This window comes from Genypterus blacodes, unplaced genomic scaffold (assembly GCF_046128005.1).
Source record: "Genypterus blacodes isolate CSIRO-AG114 ecotype Tasmania unplaced genomic scaffold, CSIRO-AGI_Gbla_v1 ptg000055l_1, whole genome shotgun sequence".
NCBI lineage: Eukaryota > Metazoa > Chordata > Actinopteri > Ophidiiformes > Ophidiidae > Genypterus > Genypterus blacodes.
In genome coordinates this window covers 7,725,521-7,736,938 of record NW_027466867.1, presented here as the reverse complement: position 1 = coordinate 7,736,938, position 11,418 = coordinate 7,725,521, and the positions used below count along the sequence as shown (strand labels likewise).

Genomic DNA, 11,418 nt, shown 5'->3' with positions numbered 1-11,418 from the left:
TTGTTCTTTCAAAGGTGTGGTTTTTATTTGATAATACTGAATATTTTGTCCTTCGCCTGGACTTACACAAAGCATCAAACACATGCACAGTCCTCTATTCACACAAAGCTTCCCATTTCTCAAGTCTGTAAACCGCTCTCATAATCTGTCTCACTCTCACAGCGCTCCAGCGCAAGAGGACCTTCTGGACACAAAACTACAGCTAGACGAAGACGAGAGAAAACACACAAAAATCATGACAAGTATAACACTGAAAAAAATACAAATGAATGAGAAATGGAAAGGTTTTACTTTTAAATTACGCCTCTAATACTCCGTCGTCTTTTTTTTTTTTTCCATGTAGCTTGAGGTTTATAAAACAGCACTGTAAACTTCAATTGAGTAACTTGCTTCCTAAGAGCTATAAAGCTTTTTTTTTATTAATATCTGGAAGGAACGGCAAAGACGAGTCAAAGCGGTGTGCTAACTTAAAGCTCCTTAAGATCTAATATCCACCAGAGGAATATATTGGCAAATCATGAAACTGCATTTACAATCAAGAGTTTGACAGATAATACAAAGACACTGAATAACATCCCACAAGCTCCTGTTTCTCTCACACATCAAAATCTGCAAAAAAAACAACATCCCTTATATCCAACCCTCACACACGCCACGTTTTGTTGCTTTTACACTGCATGTACTGCTTTGTCTCTTATGACAGAGATGGCAAGCATAAGCTGTTGTTATTGTAAGTTATTTGAAATGATGATTATGGATCACTAAAAAAACACTGGAAATAGGCAACATCTGTATCGGAGGTGGATCTTTCAGTTTCATGGAGAATGATTAAGTGTCTCATCAGAGTGTTTGGCTCTTGTCTCTACTGGAATTCATCCTCGGAAAGTGCAAATCTAGTACTAATGCAGTAAATAATAATGGATCAAGTCACAACAAAAGTATATGCATAGGTACTGTACAGCTACATAGAGGGGATAAATGAAAGCAGTGCTATTCAGGGTCGAGATTTAAAGGGAGAACTGGGGTTTTTGTCTCATTGGCCCGTCTGTTTTGTCTGAAACTACTTAATTTAGAGCTCATCTTCACTGTTCACACAGCATAGACTGGTCCAGTGAGGCAGGTGATCGTTAGAGGCTACAGTTTAAATCACTACAAGCGAGGACTTTCACCTAAAAAGAACCTACAACACTTCGCATCAGCCGTGCGAGATGACTCATGAAACAGGAAACCTGTCCTCCTCTTAGCTTCCAGCAGTAAAAAAAAACAAAACAAAAAAGAAGCAGTAAGTACTAATATTTTTCAGGACAAAAAGGGCGACAATCATTTATAATCATAAAAAAAGGCAACTTGGAATTTGGCTTTGGAGTACAATTGGAGAATGAGGTAAATGTATAAACACGATGGGCGACGAATGATCATCTGTAGCTCGGGGATTGATTAGCGAGGACTGAGAGCAGAGCGAAAAGCTTTGTGGGGCAGAAAGTGCTCCGTCTCACTGATAATTCGTCTCCTCCTGACGCCAGCCTCAGGAGGAAGTTACATCATCACTCGACCAGTCTATGTCTCATGATGTTATTTATGTTTTCGTACAGAGTGTCTGTGTCTGAGAACAAACTCTACGCCTCTAACGTTCATTGCAGAAATGATAATAAATGGAAATGAATATGATGGCGTTTTGATTACAAAGCACCATCATATCTCTGATTGTGACTCAAGATACAAAGAGAGGCGGGAACTTGTTTTCAGACCAGACAGCAAATTCTGTCACATTAGCTTTGTCTTTTAATCAAAAATCACTTTGCCTGTTCACACTGATGTTATGCTTAATTTTAATGGACTCTTTTAACATTAATTTGTTTTTAATCAGGCTGTGCAATGGGCAGTCAGGCATTTGGTGTGCCAAAGTGACTAGGGGTCCTCCGCGTCCATGAACTCCTTCTTGGGCGGTGCAACGCCGCGGTACCAGGAGCAGGAGCCGTCTGCCCTCTTCACGCAGGCGTAATGGCTGGCCTGGCGACCGTACACCTGCTTCTCGATTATCAGGTCCGTCCACAGGCAGTCCTCCCGAGCAGAGATCTCACAGGGCAGGGAGGGACAGCGGACAATCTGCAAACACACAACGCCGCCGTGATGCTCTCCACACACACTCGTACGCTGATGACAGACAGGAGCCGCGCCTCCTCCGCCGACTTACCTTGCAGTCGCAGCCCATCTGGTAGCGTTGGCTGAGGCTTTTCCTCTGGGTGTTGCTCAGTGAGTCCCAGGGCATGATGTAATCACACAGGGTCACATGCATGCGCCCGTCGGACTCGGCCTTGCCTGTAAAGAGAGACAAAAAGCTTCACCGTGACGAACACGAGCAATTTGAAGAATACACTAACACCCAGCAACTGCACTAGTCGACGCATCAACACAAATGATCTCAGATTCTAAAAAAGGCAGGTAACAGTGAGCCCATATCACAACCTACACCTGCACAATCATCTGAATTCAGTTTAATAATGACCAATAACCTCCCCGCACCATGAGAGGGTTGAGAGAATGGATGGATAGTCACCAGCAGCTACGAGTCAGCAGGTGAAATAGTTTAAAAATATACAAATTACGGCGCTATTAGTTTTGGATGTACATCAAAAGTTATTCAGTCCTCCCATGAGCCATGACTCAACTTTCCAGCAAAGCTCATTCAATCTGTGATGCCGTCTTTGAAATACCCTGCCGGTAAAACAAACAAACGGAACTGAGATCACTTCCTCTTTGGCAGAAAGGATAAAACAGCTCTTATAATCGTGGGCCGTTTGTCATACTGGCACGCTCAGTACACACACGCACACACACACCTCACCTGTCCTCATGAAACACACGGCTTATGTTTCTGCACGAGTGGCACCAGTCAAAACAAAGAGATAATTCAGGTTTACTTTACAGATCTGCTGAGGCTGTGTCCTCATCGTTTCGCCATCATCTGTCTGAAGCAGATCTCAACATGTCGGACAGTCTTTATTTTTATTCCAGATGGGTTGTCTCGCACTTTGCTATAAACCCTTCAAACTTAGTAGCAATGGAGTCAAAGAGAACCAAAACATGAATCACTCGAAAACTTTCCCTGGAGGGCAGAAAGTTTTCTTCCTCGCTGCTGAATCTCTGACAATCTTGAGAGGAAACGCTGGCTTCAGCAGTTCCTTTCCTTACAACTCTATGTAATTACGGGTGAGTGTTTGTGGGTGCATCTCTGTCTGGGATGAGGAAACCAGAGCATACATGACATCATGATTCTGTGTCTACTCTACTGTGTCTCGCTCTGAGCCCCTGAGCGTCTGCACTTTCAGTCACAGTGCCGCTCAGATTAAGCACACGGCCCTGAAGGTCTCAGCTCCTTATAATGGACGTTTAAGACTTCTACGACTAAATACATGGGAATTTAAACAGGATGACTCATCCGTTCACCAAAACACACAACTGTGATTCCAATCTGTGTAAATTATAACAAATGGTGAGTTGGAATGGAAGTACTATGACAGAGGCTCATTGTTTTTGTCTTAATTTGTGCGAACAGTTCAGTAGATCACCTAGTTGTTCATATTTTCTCAAATTATCTGGATGAGCTGTAATCCAGACTCATGTCCCCTTCATGGTGATATATCTTGGTGTGTGAACGGCAGGGAGACAACGACGACTTGCATGCCAGAGCTCCATCTGAACCAAGACAGACGAGGTCACTCCCGTCTGCTCGGGGCTCAGCGAGCAGCGTGTCATTACCCGTAATAACATAAACAGGCCAACCTCCAACGCGCCAAACGGTTGCCGGTTTATCCACCCTCTTGTTTGTCTCCCTGTTGTTTACACCCACACCTGGAAGCCGACATCTGATTATCTGTCTGTTGACTTGTTGGTGAATTTCCACTGTACTTCTGTCTGTCTGTCTGTGTGTCTGTGTGTGTGTGCTTGTCTGTCCCTCGCGTTCTTGTTTTTATATCCAACCCCATTCATCCAGATTAGTAACAAAAACACAACAAACAACTTGAAGTCTCATTATTCAACATGTAGGAAAACTAATACCTAGAAACTGATCTCCCAAAGTGCTATTTTTATGATTTGATTGATCGATCTCTCACATTGGGTCATTTTCTGCTGATGAGCACTAACCTGATCATTTAAGCACTAACACTCACACACAGCGCTCAGTGTCAGCAAGGGTAAAAATATCTCATAAGTAAACAGACCTGAGATCAAATACTCCTTCTTGCCGCTGGCGTCCAGGGTAACACCACAGACCGCAGACACAGGGGCTGTGAAAACTGACTCAATATCCTGGTTTGGCCCTTTGAACATCTGGAATAAAACCCCACCGACAAGGTTAAAAGACAGAATTAAGGAGTCCAGTGAGAATGCAGTGCAGTATTTTGTGGATACTTTGCCTCCTTGATTCAAATCTGAAGAAGATTTTCTCACCTTGGTCTGTTTGACCTCATACTGGATCCTCTTGATGGGGTTTCCGTAGATGTCATTCCCAGTATCCACCTCTGTCTCTCCCACCACCTTTGCTCGAATCACTGAGAAAGAAAAGACACGTGGCATCAGAGGTTATCAACGATGTCAGAATGCCTGATCCCTGAAATTTGAAAACGCCTGTCACAAGATTTCAGAGCCAGAAGTGACATGTGGCTAAAAAGCATATTTTTAAGTCTAACCGCTGGTCAAACACAAGTAAAAAACATTATAAACATTGTATTCCTCCTTGAAAATTATTCCACTGTGTGTTCTTTTGCTTTCCAGTAGAGTGTGTGTGTGATTTGGTTGACTAATCAAACTGGGAAAGCAGCATCAGTGTGGTCGGTGTGGGTTTTGAGGAGGAGGATGTAAAGGAGCCATGTGGCTCAAAGCAGAGCTTGGCTTCACGCTACAATAGCATAGACGTCAAAATGTGGAGAGGTGTCGCAGCGTTTACAGACTGACAGTTAAAGAGTCGTGATTTGGGCTTGTAATGTTTGGTGAATGAGGTTTAATGTTCTGGATAAACTGATCCTGTTTGGCTCACAGCAGCAGATCAACTGAGGGAAATACAGCATGTGCTCAATAGATGTTTCACAAGTTGTGTGTGTACTACTTGCAAATTCCATCAAAGTCCAGTTTTCTTTCAATCTTCAGTTGTATTGAAGAAGCATTACAATTGAGTCTTTCATTCTCACAGCATTTCACATTTGTTACGGTAATGACATCATACATGTACAGTACTCAACAATTCACAAGTTAGTAATGGCCGAGTGATGTCACCGCCTCACTGCTGGACACTACGAGGCCTGAGTGGACAAAGTTGTCTTGTACCAAAAACACCATTGAAATCCACATTGTCAAGTCTAAATAATAGACAGTCATAGTCAAAGGATCAGTCACCTGATCCTTTGTGGAGAAACCTTAGAAATACATTAAGAAGTTGAGGAAATGAGTAAAACAACAACCTGAAAGCAAATACAGGAGAGAGAAAGGGCCACGTGTGTGTGTGTGTGTGTGTGTGTGTGTGTGTGTGTGTGTGTGTGTGTGTGTGTGTGTGTGTGTGTGTGTGTGTGTGTGTGTGTGTGTGTGTGTGTGTGTGTTTTACTAGCCTGACTGACTACATCAAGCTTCAGCTATGCCTTGGGCACTTATTCAGAATGGAAAATATGAGTAACACAGAAAAAACATAAAATAACAAGTAACAGAGAACACATAGATAACACACACACACACACACACACACACAGAGGTGGCTGCTGTTGCTCAACTGGCACCCGTGAGTTCAGTTTATGACTTCGAACAGACACTAATATAATGGGGATTGTTGCTCTCGGGTGAATAACATTATTCATCCTGCTCCTTCCTTCACTACTTTCCTTTCTCGTTCTCTTTCCTGTCTTACGCCCAGGCTTTACTGCAAACAACAGCACTGATCACCCAGGAAATTAATTTGAAAGTCAGGAACTGTGATGGTGCTTAAAGTTGGGCACTAGAGAGATTACACATCCATTTGTCAAGAGGCAGAGATCTTGCTGTATCATTTCCACCTCTGCAGCTCTCGTCTACGGTCTCCTAAGGTCTCTGCTTCCATTAGGCGATTGAAGGCGATCGATCGATGAGCAGGACTGCTTGTTGATCATTTCTGTGATTTACTCAGGAATGCTTTAATGTCGGTGACAACCAAAGACACGGAGGAAAGAAGAGCGCTGCACTGCAAATAGAGCAAGAAGCTTTCCACTTTCCGCTTACAGGACGAGAAAGTACTAGAACATTCCGGAGTTCGGAAGTCGTTACTGCTTTGTATTACTTTTGTATGTCACTAGACCCTGGTAGGACCCAAACCCTATTTTCTCTTCATGGTTTTTATCACTATCTCGTCCTCTTCAATGTCTTTCGAGCATTACTTTTGTGATGCAATGAAGCAAAACAGCTGGCAAACGCCCTCATCACCATCTTGGCCTCACATTCTTCCTTTTCCTCCTGGTTTCGGTCCCTATCCTCTTTGAAAACATGAGCAGAACCACAATAAACCCTTTCTTTGTTGAGGTAAGTCGTCTGATAAGTGAGCTGCTTTGCGACGAGACATCTTACATGGAGTTTAAACTCATTTCAGTATGAAATATGAAAAATATTCTAATCTCTCAAATGTGTGTTGTGTTTGACTTTATCCTTTGATTTTGTTCTTTGCGGCGACATTTATTAGACCTTCACAGAACCCAGCCCTCCACAAGCAAATCCCTGCATTTTGGTTCCACTCTGATGCTTATGCAAACACACAAGAGCAGCCAGAATACACACATAAACAAATACATACCCATACACACACACACAGCAGTATACCTGGCTGGTGCTCTCTCCTGCATTCCTTTCGGTTTTTCCGTTCTCATTTCCTGACCTCATTCCGAGCCACAAACTAATGAGCAAAGAATCAGCAACAGGACACAATACTCAGTGAAATTACCCTGTTATTTCAGAGCGGATTGCTGTTATGGGAGCTTATCTGTCCACCTCGGTTTTGCAGACATGTTTACTTCTCGGTTCTGCCCTGCAATAAAGCCGGACAAGCGACCTTCTGCAGTCTAAACAGCGCGTCACGGAGGCTGCAGCCTACGCGGCGGGATGCTAAAATCAGCTAACGGCGCTATTACCAGGCCTGCAGTGGGGCAGATTGAACCCGACATGGTTGCGATCACCAGCAGTCAATCAGCAGGCAGGAGCCCTCCCACCCAACAATACCATAAACCACCGACTGACCCACATTTCCACTGTTGACCTCAACCAGTCACTTAATGACTTATACATGCGTATCAGTTGCACTACGCAATGTTTTCCATGCAAACCCCATAAGAATACAAACACACCACATCCTAAGTACCCCCCCCATTCAATCTGCCACATGACTATCCATGTCTTTTTTCATACTCCAGTGACCACCAAATCATCCCTGACTTTCCTAATGTGGTTTGTTTGAGCTCCACACAGCCACATGTGGCCCCTCCGAACCGGTCATTTAATGGAGACGACCACCATGAAACACCAATCACCTGATCTAGGTGGGAAAACAAATCAATTCTTAGAAGCACCGTGATTCTGGATTACATTCAGCGACAAAACTACTTCATCTGAATCTTAGGACAATCCTTATCAAATCACATACTCTCTAAAGGTCCAGGGTTGTTGATGAATGATGCTACTAAAAGGTATTCACATACTCACACACAATGGAGATTATTACATAAAGAAAGCTGATTTAGTGCTCAGGACTTTGGGATACAGTTACTAGGAGACTGACTGCATACAAGATAACAGCAAACATCACAGTGAGCGCTCGACACAGCACCAAATTCACTTTGAACTCAGGGTTTTGCATCAGATATTGAAAGAAATTCCAATCTGACAATCTGTAAATAGAAACTAAAGCTTAACAATATACCGTTTCAGCAAGGATACGCTGAATGCACTATAGGCACAACACATAGGATGCATGTAAGGAAAATACACCCACTGTAGTGCTCTATACATTTAACATAAAAACACACTCAGGTGCCTCACATGGTTAAGGATCTCTGCAACAAAAATTGAAATGGGTGCTGATAAAAAGAAGTCGTTAAATATTGCTACATCTGACTGGTTGGAGGTAAGTTGATTTGAGGTTATGTACAAAACAATTCTGAGTCCTGATAGGAAGCTGTTGAATCTTAGAAACATCTGGAAACCTGTTCAGTCTTTGTCACATCAGTCCTGTTGAGTGTTGAGTGTTTTCAGCAGACAGAAGGGTGACGCTGGTCTTCCACTGCCAGCCAGACTTAGGATGACCCGATTGGGCCGGGCAGTTGGGGAAGTTCCCTTTGCGGGTAAGTGACTTGTATGGAGGGGATGTTTGTCTGTGGATGTCAGGGAGAGAGAGAGAGAGAAAGAGGTAGGTGCATGCCACTGCTAGATTTTTCTGGCTTGTGGTCTTTACACCATCATTCACACGCGCGCGCGTGCGTGTGTGTGAATAATGATGACACACACACACACACACACACACACACACACACACACACACACACACACACACACACACACACACACACACACACACACACACACACACACACACACACACACACACACACACACACACACACACACACACACACACACACACACACACACACACACTACTGGTGCCTGTACATATTGCGTGTGTGTGTACCACTCAGTCTGGTAACATTTCATCAGAACAAACATCAATTGACAGACCGCATAACTGTAGACAATGTTGTTTTGTTACAGTTGCCAACTGGAACAATATGGTCGACCAGACAAACTATTCAGTCTCTGCAAACCGTTTCAGCTCTGCTCTACTTTTCCTCTCTTCCTTTACCTCTTCACTCTGTTATCTGGGTGTTGTGGCTGGGAACTTTAAGATTTGCCAAAGCCAAGGTTTGTGTCTCAGGACAGGCCTGAAGCTGTGGATGAACAATGACACTGACTTTCTGCATGACCTTAACTAGCTGGAGGCTCATGTGTCAGTGCATTTTCTGTCTGACTCCTAAATAACAACCAAAGCCTAGAAAACAGAAGAAACACTTGTGATGACATCTACTGATGATATCACAAATTCACTGAATTATTGTTGTGTAGCACACACATCACACTAAAATTAGAAATGTGTTCAAGCTTTTATCAACTTCTTTCTCCGTGTTGTTAGGAGGGTTATAGTCTAATGAAAGAATCTAACAGACTATTATCAGTAGGTGTTACTTCAGAGAGTCAACAAGCATCTTCACTCTGGACTAAAAGGTGTATTCATCCCAACCACCCTGATAAACAACATGTGCAAACCACACACACACACATACACCTCCTCTGTGAGACATCCTATCCTTAAGACCTGCCAGCACAGCCTGAGTCACATCTGAGAATAGACAGAATATGACAATATGCTGTACTGTGCAAACCCCCCTCTACATGTACAAAAGCAGAAGAAGGCAAAGGAATAAAGACAATAAAAGTGAGATGTTTGGAGCCAAAGCAGAGCAGCCAAGATCCGTTCTCATGGATACCATGCATATTTTAAAGTGGACCATGACTTTTATTGTGTTTCCCCTTAGAGCACATCCTGAACTGACAGCCAGATGTCATGTGTAGCCTGTGTGTGTGTATGCGTGTGTGTAAAAGAGTCCATCATGGATGGCTGCAAAGTGAGTGTTGTCTGTTTGTGTGTGTGTGTGTGTGACCCTGTGTTACACCGGAGCGAAGTTGGGGAAAACCCCAGCGGCATTCCTGCAATTCCTCTCAGCACCACCCCTCACAGAGAGACACGGGGCAGGAATGGAAGGGTGGATGGAAATAAAAAGAGGAGGAAAGCTAGTGGTGCGACATTTTCTGTGGTTGAGGCACAATCTCCTGAAATTCACTTAAAACAAGCCCCTGCACCTTCTCCATCGCTCCCCGTCCCCCTCTTGTCACCATTCCTTGTTCACTTTTCCCATTAGTCTTCCTCTCTTGTGCCACGTTGCCCTGCATCCTGGAGCAACTGAGACTCGGTAAACACACTCTAGAACTGAGACAGTGTGTCACAAGGACAAACATCCTTCAATGCAGAGATAACAATGCAGCACTCATCGAAATGTGGAGAGTTAGACGCCTATTAGAAGAACAATGATATTACATACAACAAGACAGATGCCATAAAGTTCACACAATCACAGTCGCTCATATAATTGTTAATTTCACAACATGATTGCAGTTTCCTAAACACTTGTGTGCCACCACTGTGCCTATTTCTATTTCTGTGCTCAATCACAAAATAATTAATAAAAACTACAAAAACATCCTGTTTGCCACTGCATTTTATGACAATGACCTGAATTTCTTTCATTCAGTAAAACATCACTCAATCTAAATCTGATCTCTGACGGAACACAGTGACCACGTATGAAACACTGCTGCACTGATGTGTGAGCAGTTGTGTAAATGTATGAAAACAGTGATTTGCATGCATACAAAAAACCAAAGCATGTGTGTGTAATCTGAATACTGTGATCATCTGTACATGAGTGAAACAGAACAGATGTGTAATCTGATTGCGGTGCTCATTTACGGTAAGGTATGTGTAACTGAGTGAGGTGATAATCTGTACATGCATAACAACATAACACTTGTGAAATCTGAGTGCAGGGATAATCCATATGTGTCAATTGAACATCTCTATAATCTGAACGCAGTGCCAGCCCGCCCGTGGCCTTGAGGAGAAACACCCTTCACCCTCTCCAGCGGTTTACAGCAGCTGTATAACCCAACAACAACACACATGAGACGGCCTGCGTATCTCCAGCCACCGCTGCTGCAACATGGACTACTAGGTGACTAACAGCAGATAAACAACAACAACAACAACAACAATAACAATAACAATAACAATAACAGTGGGGTGCTGCACTCACCTACATCGGCGTTGCAGAACGCCTGTTGCGGATGTACCGGAGCACAGCTGCACGCTTCTGCGATCTCCTCCGCCCGCCAAAGGATGAGCACCACGAGCGTGCAAAGGATGCCGTTAACGGAAAACGGCATTTTCAGACACACCGTCACGGTTTCTCTCTCTCTCTCCCTCTTCGTTGTCGTAGCTTCTGTGCTGCGCAGAAGCGTTGCAGTGTAGATCCAGCGACAGCGTCCACTCAGGGTTTTTTACCGACCGGGACCTGGCGACGTCAACAACACCGGGTGGCCGCGGTGTGCTGGCTTTAGCTCCGTTAGCTGAGTACTTTGCTGATTGCAAACAGTATGTCTGTCTGCTCGGTGGCTCCGTGCGTCCTGCCCGTTATCAGCAGAAGTGTTTTCGTTACCGAGGGCAGAAGGCGTCTTTATAAAGCTATCTGCGACTCCTCCCCCAGAGGGAACCGTTTGGCCAGCAGGGGGCACTATGTCTCC

The 11,418-nt window shown here is 43.9% G+C and overlaps 1 protein-coding gene across 1 annotated transcript; it reads right to left on the bottom strand.

The window, feature by feature from the left end:
* Nucleotides 1–11,341, bottom strand: timp2a (TIMP metallopeptidase inhibitor 2a). The gene is made up of 5 exons (XM_076151539.1): nt 10,932–11,341; nt 4,453–4,553; nt 4,224–4,332; nt 2,195–2,319; nt 1–2,106 (listed from the first exon to the last, which is right to left on the bottom strand). Exons 1-5 carry the CDS (start codon nt 11,059–11,061, stop codon nt 1,909–1,911), a joined length of 663 nt encoding a protein of 220 aa, XP_076007654.1. The 5' UTR covers nt 11,062–11,341; the 3' UTR covers nt 1–1,908.
* Between the last annotated feature and the right edge of the window lie 77 nt (nt 11,342–11,418).

What these genes read in the sequence shown, in the direction of transcription:
- timp2a (XM_076151539.1), bottom strand. Translation starts at nt 11,061, where the DNA reads ATGCCGTTTTCCGTTAACGGCATCCTTTGCACGCTCGTGGTGCTCATC. An exon ending in GTTCTGCAACGCCGATGTAG is followed by an intron (nt 4,554 to 10,931) that starts GTGAGTGCAGCA and finishes TTTCTTTCTCAG; the next exon opens with TGATTCGAGCAAAGGTGGTG. An exon ending in GAAGGAGTATTTGATCTCAG is followed by an intron (nt 2,320 to 4,223) that starts GTCTGTTTACTT and finishes CTCTCTTTACAG; the next exon opens with GCAAGGCCGAGTCCGACGGG.